A 12,956-nucleotide genomic window follows, 5' to 3' on the forward strand; every position below is an offset into this window, starting at 1 on the left:
CAGGGCTCTCCATCCTCACCCCAGCTCAGTACTCTGTCACTCCCATGGTCCCCAGGTGGGCTTCTCTACTCCCAGGACCTGTAGCCCATGTAACTCCAAACACCTGCCTCCAGGGCAGATTTGCAGAGAGCTGAGCTCAACCCGGATGTCCAGCCCCTGAGCCCCTTCCTCCACCAGATGTCCCTCAGGAGCTGCCTGCCCAATGGGAGTCTCCAGCGGGCCACACCTCCACCTGCCCTAAGCCAGCTCTTCCTCCCGTGCCCTCCTCGCCATCAGCAGGGCCAGTAGCTTGGGCCACTTTTCACATTTCCCCATCCTGTTCATTCCGCGCCGACCCCGCTGAACTCCCAGCTCTGAGTGTGCTGGAATCTGCGCTCTCCTCTGCAGCACCCGATGATCTCACCCGACGACCTCCCTGGCCTCCACGCCAGCCTCCCGGCTGCCCCAGGCCTCAGCCCTCACTGCAGTGGGAGGGAGAGAGGATGGCCAAGGGCATCTGGGCAAAGTGGGAAGCATTCTAAAGCTGCGTGTGAGGGTGACGCAGGCGTTTGGGGGGCCGGGGGCGGTCCAGGTCGGCGGGCGCTCCGGCCATGTGACGGTGAGGTCAGCAGGGTGAGGTCATGGGATAGTGTCGTGAATGCCATACCCAGGAGGGACCCTGAGGGGTTTCCAGCAGGGACATGATATTGCAGGCTTGCATTTGCGTAAATTCAGACTTTTCCGTGACTTTTCCGATAATAGATCTTTCTGGTTTAAGAAAGCACAGAAATAATGATGAGCCCTTGGGTATTTCTCCAACACTTTCAAATATTGTACCTAATTTGGGATCTCGGCACAGAAAGATTGCCGGCTCCCATTTAAGGTTGAGGAGGGTGACTAGCCCAAGGTCACAGAACACAAAGATGGCAGGGCCACCGCACAGTCAGACTCTGTATCCCGCGACCCCTTTTGTGCTCGGGGTCACCCACACCAAAACCATCGTACGGAGTGATTTGCTCCGAGGACTCTGGGTAGCTGATCAGAGTGTGTGCTGAGTATCCCAGCAGGAAGCATCCATCCACAAGAGTGAAGTGCCGGGTGGGAGAGTTATTTTTGCTCATCATGACTCACACAGGCGTGTAGAAGATGCTCTGCACAGCTTCTAATTTAAGACCTGAGGGTGGATGCCTCTGTATTTGTTTGTCTCCACTGTCTGCCTCTCCTGGCGTCAAAGCCAAGTTTTCTGTGTTCCCCAGCTGGGCACATCTGTCTGGCCGGGAATAGATTGGACGATTGGGGTTTAAATAGGTAAACTGCCGATGTCACCGGTCCTGGGCACTGGGCTGGGGACCCTTTTGGGGACAAACTTGGTGAAGGGCAGACCCAAATTAAAAAGTCTCTCCTCATTGGAGTTCTGAATGGAAACCTGAGATCTGTTGCACAAACGGAGCTCTCGCGGAGGCGAGAAACAGTTTCTGGATGCTGTTCGTTTCTCTCTGTCAACTCGGAGCTCTGAGAGCCGTGATTTCCATGAGTGCCGCTGTGAGGCAGGCTGGGAGGTTGGCACCACCTTTTGGAGGAGACGGGTTGGAAGCCCTGCAGCGGGGAGCCATGGACCAGGGAAGGCGACCTGGCAGCCTGAGTGGGGAGCAGGGTGAGGGCACCTGCGGTTCCCACAGGTGGGGGTGGCTCATGTGGGCAAGTCCAAGCAGGAGTCCAGGTGGGACTCGAGCCAGCACGCCTGGAGATGCAGGCTCATGTTGAAGGGTCAGAGGAGGGTGTCTGGATCCCCCCAGTTCAGACAGTCTCCTGGCCTGGTGGAGAGGGAGACGGGAGTCCCACGTCAGGATGGCACACAGTCTGCCCTGTCTCCCTGGAGCATCTTTCTCTGCAGGGTCCACTCTGACCCATCCCCACCAGGAGCCAATAGTGCATCTCCTGTAGAAATTTCCGGAAAGTCTCTCATCTACTCCAGTCCGGCCTGGGGGGTCACCATTAAATGCCTTCTGCTACCTTCTGTGAGCTCTCCAGCAGGGGTCTTGTGGGACTTGTTTTATGCCCGGGGCCTGATGTGCCTCTGAATGAGCCAGTTATGCTTCGTAAGAATAAGACCAGGACTGTGGGCCAAAGGGAAGAGGGAAAGGGATGTTGAGGGACAGGAAGCCTCCCTGACCCTCCCTGCCTTACTCTGCCTCTTTGCATGGCCAGAGATCCATCCCCAAAACTCTGGACTGACCTGCAGACTTCTGGAAGCCACTCCTAGTAGTCCTCGAAGGTGGGAAGGTCTCCCTTGACCCTGCCAAGTGCACTTCCTCAGGAACCCTCATGTTTGCTGCTGCTTCCTGGGCAGAGGTGGTCCTATCACCGGCCGTGATGCGTGCTAGCCCAGTAGGTGGGTGATGTTGGGGAAGAGGCTGTGGACGACGGTGGGCAGTGTGAAATTCCACAAGACACTTGGCCTCTTTGGCCATGCCCTGGCCCTTGCCCCAGAGAGAGAGAAGGGGGTCATTCCCCTGGGGGCAGCTTCTCCACCCTCTGCCCATGTCTGTCCTGGGGTCTCACAGTGCAGGGGTCCAAAAGCTTCCCATCCTTCCCACTGCCACCTGTGACCTGCCTCAACAATGAGACCCTGACTCACAATGGTGCTTGGTGAACTTCTTTAAAAAAAAAAAATGCTACGACGGTAAACTGAGTTGCCCTGTGTGGCATGCTCTGGGCATGCTCACCGTGTCCCAGAGACCGTGCGAAGTCTGCTACATGCTTTGTGTGTTGGCTCTTCTGGCCGCCTCTGCAGCAGGGATTCCTCTCTCTATTTATAGGGGAGGAAACGGCAGCTCAGAAAGGTGAAGTAACTTTGCTAAGGCTGCACAGCTCACAGCTCAGGACAGCAGCTGAGGCTGAAGCCCAGCTCCACATGCCTCCAGAGCCCACACTGTCCCCTGACCCCCATACTCGTGGCCTCCCCAGATTCCTAGGGCTGTCACCTGTATTCTCTCCTGCAGAGCATCGTCAGAGTAGCTATGAGTGGGACCGTGAGCCATGGAATCCTGGAGAAGGGGCCTGGCATGGGATGTGCGTGAGTTGTCACTCAGGGGTGGGGGAGCAGAGGCAGGCTTGGCCAGCGTGCTCAGAGGCACACAGCCAGTGGACTCAGAGCTGAGAAGCAGTGGGACCAATGGCCTATAGCAGGTGTTCAGCCGCAGGGAGCTCAGAGCTCACCAGGGACAATGAGAAAGGGCAGATTCCGCCCCAGCAGGTCTGGATGGGGCGAAGCCAGGGCACTGCCAGCAAGCTCCAGTGATGCTGGGGCTCTGGATCCCAGAGTTTATTAGTGGGGTAGCTTTGGGATAATAGGGGGGCCAGCTTCAGGAGTGTGGGACCCGGACCTAGTGCTTGGTGTAAAACTCACCTGCTGCCCTCTTAAAATTCTTAATTTTCTTTGAACAAGGAGGCCTGTATGGGGAGCAGCACAGGTTATGTAGCCAGTCCTGGGCCCCACACTAAGATGGGCTGGCTGCTGGTCCTATGTACCTGTCCTGTATTTCTCTCTAACATGTGGCCTCCAATTTCAAAACACCCAGCCTCATGGGCCCCCGGAACCCAGTGCAGGTACCATATGCTGGCCCGGAATAGTAAGCAGTAAAAATACACTGTTGGAAATAGTTTGGTTCCCAATTTGGAAGAACAATCTGCCAGCCTCTGCTCTGCACGATGCTAATTGATTTGTTTTCTTTGCTCCAGTAATCCTTTCCTTGTCAGCACTTTTTCTTCCCCCATCTTTCCTGGCTTACTTGTCCCACTCTGAGGCCCAAAATAGCCCCCGATCCAGATTGCTCGGCCCCTGGCCAGAACTACTTCCTCGGTTCTCATTTCTGCACCAAGGGCTGTGACGGAGAGGCGACCCCATACCTGGAGCTCTAGTTCTGTGTGGGAGTACTACCAACACCTGTTTCCTGGGAACGTGGTGCCCCCTCAGGTGCCAGGGCCTGGGCTCTGGGCTGGAGGCATGGCAGTGACAAAGGCACAGGCTTTGCCTAGTCAGAAAGGCAGACTCACCAAGGGAACACTGAGAATATTTGGCTGGAGCAAATAAATGCCCAAGATGCTGGAGGAAGGGGCAGAAGAGGGATTAGAATAGCCCTGTTGGAAGGTTCATATCACAGAGGGCTTCCTGAAAGAGGTGATGTTCGAAATGAGCCGCAGTGGATGAGGACGTATTTGACAAGCAGATAAAAAGGGGAAGGGCATCCCATCGTACAACCAAGCTAAACTCATGCTGGGGGCACCTGCAAAATTAAATGAAAAATTTTCAGCTTTGTTGAAGCTGCCCAGAATTGGGGGCTTAGAAAAATTCAAAGAAGCTATTTTAATTTTATCATATGTCGACTTTGTGTTATTTTGATATTGTAAGATCTGATTCTGAATGATCTGTGACGAGGTTGGGGTGTTTTGGTCCCACTGGACATTCCAGCCAGAGGGAACAAGTGCATGGAAAGGTGGTGAAGATGTGAACAGTCTCAGTGAACTAAAACACACCAGGGCTCTAGATGGCTGACACCTGGAGCCTGAGGCGGGGGCGAGAGGGGTCCAGAGGGACCCCCACCCTCTGGTCATGCTGCCTGTCTGGCTGAAACACCCTCCCCTGGGTCTGCTAGTCAAATTTCCATCCAGTTTTCAAGGCTCATCTGGGTGTCACCTCCTCTAGGAAGCCCTCCTTTTGGCCCTATACCTGGATTCTACTTTCCCTCCTGCTCTGCTGCCACAAAGCCCTGTGCATACCTAAATCTTTGCTTAGCTCTTTACTTTTAGCAACTATGAAAGAATGAATGAATGAATGAATGAATGAATGAGTCTTCACTGGTGTATGAACCTTTGAGTAATGAAGAGAAATAAGTGAATGAGATGTTTTATGACAGCTAGTCTCCAGGCTTCGTAAATATCCCCAGGACTGTTTTCCTCCCAAAGGAGAAGAGCAAACAATTTCTTTCGGAGTCACGGATTGAGATGGACTTGCTTACCCATTCATGCGTGCATGCATTCAGCCCGCGTCCATCAGGCCTGGATTAGCTGACGGCGCCACGTCGGCCTGGGCTACATGCTCACAGTACAGAGCAGGAGCTAACGTGGCTATCCTGCGCTCAAGGGCACAATCTACCCGGGGAGGTGGCTAAGTAAATACTTGCATCCTAAGAACATTGAAAAATAATCGTGAGAAACCATTTTGATGAGTGACACTTGGGCTTCCTTGGCCAGATGGCCCCAATGGCCTGGCATGGGGGCTGCTGCCCCGGGGTGGGGCACAGAGTCTGGCCGGCGTGGTGGGCAGATGTTGAATGAACCAAGCGGCCTCCAGTAAGATGTGTAAGAAAGCTGCGTGGTTTGTTTCGTTCCTCCCAATTATCCGGGGAGGGCAGGTGCAGCGCAGAACACAGGGTGTTGTGGCAAGGAGGACACAGGAACCCAAAAGAGCCCCTGGTAGCCAGAGCTGGAGCACTGGGGTAAGGAAATAACAGAACAGCATTGAATGACAGCTCGAAGTCTAACATAAATATTCATGAGTTCATAGTGACGTAAATAAACGATTGAATAAATAAGTGGAGGAGAAGAGACGGGTCTCCCACGCAGAAGGATTCTTCACAAGAATGCCTGTAGCTCTTCTACCTCCCCCACCCCGCAGGTGGGGGCTGTGCATGAGGGTGTCCTCCAAGGGGGACAGCGAGGACCCAAGGAGGAATGGGGTGCCATCCAGTGGAGAGCCCTGACCAGTGCCACCCAGCCAGTGAGGCCCTCCATAGCCTGCTCTCTGGATCCACTGCCCTCAGGAAGGTCCTCACCTCTTGGCCTTTCCTCCCCGAAACCCATGGCCCCTAGTGTCACCACGAGGAAAGCGCAGACAAGCCGAAATCCAGAGGCAGTCTGCAAAATAGGCTGCCAGAACGCCTCAACACCGTCAAGGTCAAGAAAAACAAGGCGCGTCTGAGAAAGCCACAGCCCAGAGTAGCCTAAGGAGACATGACACCTGAATGTCAGGTGGGGTCCTGGATGGGGTCCTGGACCAGGAAAGGCCATTCGTGGAACGTAGTGCGTAGTTCAGACCATACACTTGTGCGGATGCTGGTTCCTTAGCTGTGACAAACGTCTGCTGCTGATGTGACATATCCTAGCAGAGGAAACCGCACCAGGGGTTATGGGACTCTGTACTATCTTTGCAACTTTTCTGTAAATTTAAAGCTATTCTAAACTACAACGTTTATTTAAAATAAAAAATATAGAGGCACCTGGGTGGCTCCGTTGGTGGAAGTGTCTGCCTTCAGCTCAGGTCATGATCCCGGGGTCCTGGGTTCGAGTCCTGCATTGGGCTCCTTGCTCAGCGGGGAGTCTGCTTCTCCCTCTCCCTCTCCCCCTCCCCCTGCTCATGCTCTCTTGCTCTCTCTCTCTCTCTCTCTCTCTCTCAAATAAATAAATAAAATCTTAGAATAAAATAAAATAAATAATTTCCTTCTAACTCCATCACTTAAAACTCACCACTAATGATGTCCCCCGTGTTACCTCCCGTTCATTTTTTCCAAGCTGAAGTGTGATTGACGTGTAACGTTACCTCAGGTCCAGGTGTACAACATAACGGCTTGGTATTTGCATATATGGTGAAATGATCGCCACGGTACGTCTCGTTACCCCCCCCCCCATACACACGCCACCACACGTTGTTATAAGTGTGTGATGAGACTGTTCAGGCAGGATCTACGCTCAGCAACTTTCAAACATGCGGCACAGTGTTCCTGACCGTGTCACCCGCTGGGCCCCGCAGCTGTGACCCGCTCACTTGGTGACGGGCAGTTTGCGCCTCCTGACCCCCTTCACCCCTCACCCACCCGCCACCTGCACCGCCAATCTGTTCTCTGTTTCTGTGAGCTCAGGCTTTGCTTTTAAGATTCCACTCATTTTAGGCAACTGGTAAATTATTGACCGTTACATCCGAAGCTAATGATGTACTCTAGGTTGGCTAATTGAATTTGAATAAAAAAATTAAAAATTAAAAACACACATACATATATTTAAAAGATTCCACTTGTAAGTGCAATCACGTGGTACTTGTCTCTGACTTCTCTCCCTGGGCATGACGCTCTCAAGGTCTGTCCCTGCTGTCACAAGTGGCCAGGTTTCCTTTCTTTTATGGCTGAATAGTAAACTCTCTGGTTCTATTTGTGTGCACCTCCACTGACACAATTACACTTTTACACAGTTACCATTGACAAAATTATCATAGGCTTCCTCACAGTTTTGTCCATGTGAAATACATAGTTGCTTATAAGTTTAGACTCTACTTCTTTTCATGGGGTGGGGCGTCCATAGCCCCACAGCCTCCCCCCCTTGAAAGCCAGGGTCATCTCATGTCCGGCTGGTCCCACCCCCACCCCGACCTCACCGGCACCCCACTCTGCATAGACTACCCCTCAGATCCAGACCCTGGCTCCATCCTGCATGCTGTGTGACCTCAGGCAGTTTGTTCCCCCTCTCTGGGCCTCTGTTTCCCCATCAGCCAAGCAAAGGGGATAATTGCCCCGCAGAGCTCCAGCGAGGACAGTCTGGTTGCACTCCTATTAGACTTTCATTGCAGGCTCGCCCAATGCCAGGCACCCTATTATTCTCTCCATTTTATAGAAAGGAGAACGAGGCAGGAAATGGTCAGCCAGCTTGCCTGAGGTCACATGGACATGGAATTTGAGCTGGGCTATCTGAGACTGAGAGTGCCCCTGGCCCCCTGCTCTGTCCACATGGGTGTCTGTTCATTCATTCATTCATTTATTCAACGAGTGTGTGGGGTCCCCAGGCCCTGCAGGAGTGATGGTAGGGAGGGGACAGCAGTGAACTCTACAGACCTGGCCCCGGCCCCAAAGGGCCACAGTCCTGTGGGAAGAGGCTATCTCCACAAAAGGTGGTGAGCAAATACCATGACCCCACGGCCTTGAAGCCGAGGATCCACTGACCCAGGGGGGTGAGTGGGAGACAGAGGGGACAGGTGTTGAGGGAGGACTGGATATGGGTGGACCACCCTGGCTGTGGCCAGTGCACAAGCAAGAGGCAGGGAGGGAGGCCAGTCCAGGAGGAGCCTGCAGACCCTGCCACAGAGGTCACAGTCTCTTTGGGACTGTGAGGAACCCAGAAGTCTCCACGAGGTCTGTGAGTGGGAAGACTGCCCGCCCCCCGCCCCCAGCTTATTTGTGGGAACTGGATCTTCCAGAAGAGGATGGAGGTAGAGATTGGGCTCACCCATGCGGCAGGGGGCTGACCACATGGCCGGGGGTGGGGGACATCTGCTCTCAGTGCCAGGTGCCCACATCCCCTCCCCAGCCCTCCAGGCTGGCCGACCCTCTGGCCTCAGGAAAAGGAGGGAAGCCTCTCCCTGTGCCCTGGGCTCTGCCTCTGAAGATCCCGGTGGTGCCCTGTGTGTAGCTAGCAGGGCCAACCTGTTCTGACCTGTGGCTGGCCTTTCCTGACCTTCCTATGAGACCTGGGGCCTCCCCTCCGCCCCACAGTCCAGCAGGGCTTGTACCTGTGCACATACCTTAGCAAGAAAGTGGACAAACCCAGAAAGGGCCACAGGCCGGCTTCCCAAGCAGGATGCACCCCATGGAGATGTGGCTCCCCTGACCCTCCAGGTGGAGCCAAGAGCCTTGCAGAGACCCCTCCATGGGAGGCTTTTGCAGATGGGGATGTGTGCGGCAGGGCTGTCACCCATCTTTGCCATGGGAGCCTTGTCTGCTGGTTTCCAGGATGACTCCCTACTGACGTGGTTAGCTTGGTTACATCTGTGAAGACCCTGTTTCTAAGTGAGGTCCCCAGGTTAGGACATGGGGACCTGGTGTCTTCCTGGGGGATGCCATTTCACCCACTATGGTGCCCTCTTGGGCTCATAGAATTTGACAGGCAGCTACTTCAGTCCCATCCTCCTTGGCCACCTCACATCCAAAGTCCTGCACACACCTGCACACACTGTCCCAGGTGGACCCCCAGGTGGCCCAGTGTTCTGCCTTGGGAAGCAGCCACCAGCTCAGCCTCCCCACCATCCTACCATGTCTCCTTGGGCCACCAGTCAGCCACATGATGGTGGACGCACTCACCTGTCTCCTGCTGCCCCCCTCCCCGAATGGATGGCTCACAGCAGACCATCAGCGTGTGGATGGTGCCCAGCACCCCGGCCCTGGGAAATATTTGTGCAGTGAGAGAATGAATGACCAGTGTGCACGAGTGGGCAGGGGCAGGGGGTGGGGGGGCACCCTCCCTGCCCCCCACCCCGGTTCCTGCCGTGCCCTCCAGTCTGGTATTTAGAGGGAAGGCTCATGGCTTCCTGGTTTTCTGTTTCAGATTGTCCTTGTGAGCTCCTCACTCAGCGACCGTGACCAGAGTCTGTTTCTCAGCACGGACGAGGGTGCTACCTTCCAGAAGCAGCTCATCCCCTTTTCGGTGGAAACCCTGATTTTCCACCCCAAAGAGGAGGACAAGGTGCTGGCCTACACCAAGGAGAACAAGGTACGCAGCCCCGGGGCTGGTGTCTGGGCCTGAGGGCCCCTGTTACTGCTCCTTGGGTGGGGTCATGGGGCAGTGTAGGCTTCTCATCATGGGGTTACCAGAGCCCTTCCCCCCGAGACCCAGCAGTCTGGGTGCTGCCACTGGGGGAGGGCCGCTTGGCTGTATTGTGTGTGAACCGAGTGGGTGGAGGTGAGAGGTGCACTTGGCACACATCCGCGCATGAGACAGGATTAGGGCTCTACCTCTCTGCCTCCCCTCTGGGTGCACCAGCCGTAAAGCCATCTTCCACTTCCAGAATATTCCACACACCATCCCACACTGGGCCTTGCCAGGCCTTTCTGCCAACCTGGAATGCTTTTCCACCTTCACTAGGAGTGAATCATCCTTCAGATCCCCCATCAGCATCCTCTCCTCTGGAGGCTGTGTCACCGGGGCCCCACAGGACCCAAGGGCACCTCCATGGAGCTACCAAGGAACATTGTGGAGGGCTCTTTCCAGGTCCAGGGGGTAAGAGAGCCCCAGGGCTGGCACCAGCAGGTCCCGAGGGCTGAGGATGAGGGTGCCATGGGGAACGGAGAGAGCTGGTGGACAAGGACTGCCCTGCCGTGGTGGAGGCCAGCATTGGTTTCCTGCAGCCCGAGGCCAGTGATCACACGCTTGATGGCCTACAACAACAGAAGTGTGTTCTCCCACAGTTTTGGAGACCAGAAGTCCAAAATCAGTATCATTAGATCAAAATCGAAGTGTCTGCAAGGCCACACTCCCTCCGGAGGCTGTGGGGGGTCCCTGGCCATTTTCAGTTTCTGGCATCGAGCTGTTTGTGAAGGAGCCTCTCCAGCCTGCAAAGGCAGTGTCCTCCTCTGTGTCCGTGCTCTGTGTTCACAGAGTGTGAGTGAGTGTGAGTGTGTGACTGTGAATGTGAGTGCCTGATTACGTGTGTGTGTGTCTGTGTCTAAGTGAGTGAGTGACTGTGAGTGCATGACTGTGAGTGTGTGAGTGTGAGACAAGTGAATGTGATTGAGTGTGTGTAACTGAGTCTGTGTTGAGTGTATATGAGTGTGAGACTGTGAGTGTGTGAGTGTGTGTGAGACAGTGTGTGTGTGAGACTGTGTGTGACTGTGAGTGTGTGACTGAGTGTGTGAGTGTGAGACTGAGTGTGAGACTGTGACTGTGTGTGTGTGACTATGACTGTGTGACTGTGAGTATGAGTATGTGACTGAGTGTGTGAGTGTAGCTGTGTGACTCTGGCTGTGTGTGACTGAGTGCATGAGTGTGAGACTGTGTGACTGTGAGTGTGTGACTATGAGTGTATGACTATGTGTGAATGTGTGACTCTGAGTGTGTGAGTGATTGTATGTGTGTGACTGTGTGTGTCTGTGAGTGTGAGTGTGTGGCTGTGAGAAATCAGAGCAGTCGCCCTCTGCTGCCCCTGGGGAATCCAGGATAATCTTTCCAACTAAAAATCATCATGGAATCACATCTCCAAGTCCTTTGCCCTCTGAGGTCACTGCACAGGTGTGTGGACTAGGACGTGGCTGCCGTTTGGGGACCATTTTTGGCCTACTGTCGTGCCCAGTGACACTCTGTGGCCCCGACGTCTCTGGGAGGGGCCCAGGAGGAGGCCTGGCCTTGGAAAGGGAGCTCAGCCAACACGGGGTTGGGCAGTGGATGCCATCCGCACAGGCCAGCCCTGTGTGGAGAAGGATGGACAAGGGTGGTGCATGGTCTGGAGGCAAATGGAAGCTGTTCCTCAGGACCTTGCCCCTGGTCCACACGCCTCCACCTCCCCGCACCCCTCTTCCCCAGGGCTGATCACAGTGTGCTTATGTATTTGTGACATTATCCTATTATTGCTGGTGCCCTGTACACACACACTCTGTTCCTTGAGGGCAGGGACTAGTCCTAGTTTTTACACCATTTTAGCTCAAGTTCCCGGCTGACAATAGTTGTTGGATGGATGGACATTGAGATGAGGCTGGATGGGTGGGTGGATGGGTGATCGATGGTGGAGGTGGGTGGATAGATGGATGGGTGCGGCTGGATCGATCCGTAGGTCAATGACGGATGTCTCCCATTAGAGATCGCCCAGGCCAAGGACCTCCAATTGGAGACTTCCGGCTGGTCTGAGCCATGGCTCCCTACAGGGCCCGGGCTCCTTGCCCAGGCCTGGGCCTCGCTGCCTGGCACCCCCGAGATCCCCTGGCCTAGTGGGCTGCCTCTTTGCTCCGGGCGTCTTCCGTTGGGACAGCATGTGCTTCTGGGTATTAATAGCAGTACTTAGCCTTCCATGTAATTAGACTAAAGCACAATCACGGAGACTTATTTTCCTGCAGAAATTGACTGCGTTGCAATTGCTCTTTAATTTATGGTGCCCTGAAAAATTAATGGAGCTGAAATCTCGGTTATTTTCCTTGGTTCTTTTCAGTGACTCTAAGGAAAGAAAAAGGGGAGAAAAAAATGGCTTAGTTGTAGTTATAAAAGGAATGAAGAATTTGAGGAAATTAATAACGATGACAATACTGCCTTGGGGTTCGGTTTTTTTTTTTTTTAATAGGGTTTTATGGTTTTCAAAGCTCTCTTGCTTCCAAGAAGCAGGATGGCATGGTGGAACCACACCAGCTCTCGATTCCGACAGACCCTGTGTATTAGGTAGCATCTGCTCATCTGAGTAACATGCAGCCCCAGACCTCAGTGGCTCCCAGCAGCGAGCGTCACTGCTTGCTCCCGGGTCTGTGAGTTGGCTAGGCTTCTACCAGGCTCTGCTCGGACTGGCGACACATGGCCCCTGGCTGATGGTAGGGTTCAGATGTCTGCACCGCTCTTATTCTAGAACCTGAAGTCATCTGGGGTCATGCTGTTCTCATGATGGAGGGCCCGGGGAGGAGGAGGGGCTGGCAAAACTGCCCCAGTAGTGTTGGCCTGTCTGCTTTGACCTGGAAGACGTCACATCCCGTCACACACCACAAGCCAAAGCAAGTCACCTGCCAAAGTCAGAGTCAACAGGGATGGGCACCAATATCCTGTTGTCAAGGACTTGCAGGCTGGTTCCAAAGCCAGAGGCTCCCCTTTGCTTTTCCTCTCAGGTGCCTACCCCTTCCTCCAGCAAACACAGTCCTCCCACCCTCAGACTACACCGCCCCCTGCTTTCACCACCCCCTTCACTGGGACACTAGCCCGGGGTGCTGTGAGGCTACCTTATTTGGAGCCTGGGTGGCCTTCCTCTCTGACAGCCTGATGCAGGGCTTTGTCTTTGAAGGCTCAGCAAACTGCACTGGAGTCCTGGGATCAAAAGGATGTGGGGGCCAGGCAGTCCCTTCCCATGCCAGCTCTCTGGGGACCCCCGGCACCAAGCTGAGCTGCCTGATTCCTTGCGCTGGTCCCTGGGACCTGCCTACAGACACAGCCCTGGACGCTTGATGGACCCACTGTTATGGTTTATTCTGCTC

The 12,956-nt window shown here is 54.4% G+C and overlaps 1 protein-coding gene across 5 annotated transcripts in view; it reads left to right on the plus strand.

The window, feature by feature from the left end:
* SORCS2 (sortilin related VPS10 domain containing receptor 2) overlaps positions 1-12,956 on the plus strand; it is a 458,191-nt gene that overhangs the window by 366,583 nt on the left and 78,652 nt on the right. For all 5 annotated transcript variants that reach the window (XM_072737571.1, XM_025999725.2, XM_072737570.1 and 2 more), the window contains one exon: positions 9,346-9,510. In XM_072737571.1, the coding sequence (XP_072593672.1) occupies positions 9,346-9,510 (165 nt within the window). The remainder of the gene's footprint in view (positions 1-9,345; positions 9,511-12,956) is intronic.

The sequence above is a fragment of the Vulpes vulpes genome, chromosome 14 (assembly GCF_048418805.1).
Source record: "Vulpes vulpes isolate BD-2025 chromosome 14, VulVul3, whole genome shotgun sequence".
Lineage (NCBI taxonomy): Eukaryota > Metazoa > Chordata > Mammalia > Carnivora > Canidae > Vulpes > Vulpes vulpes.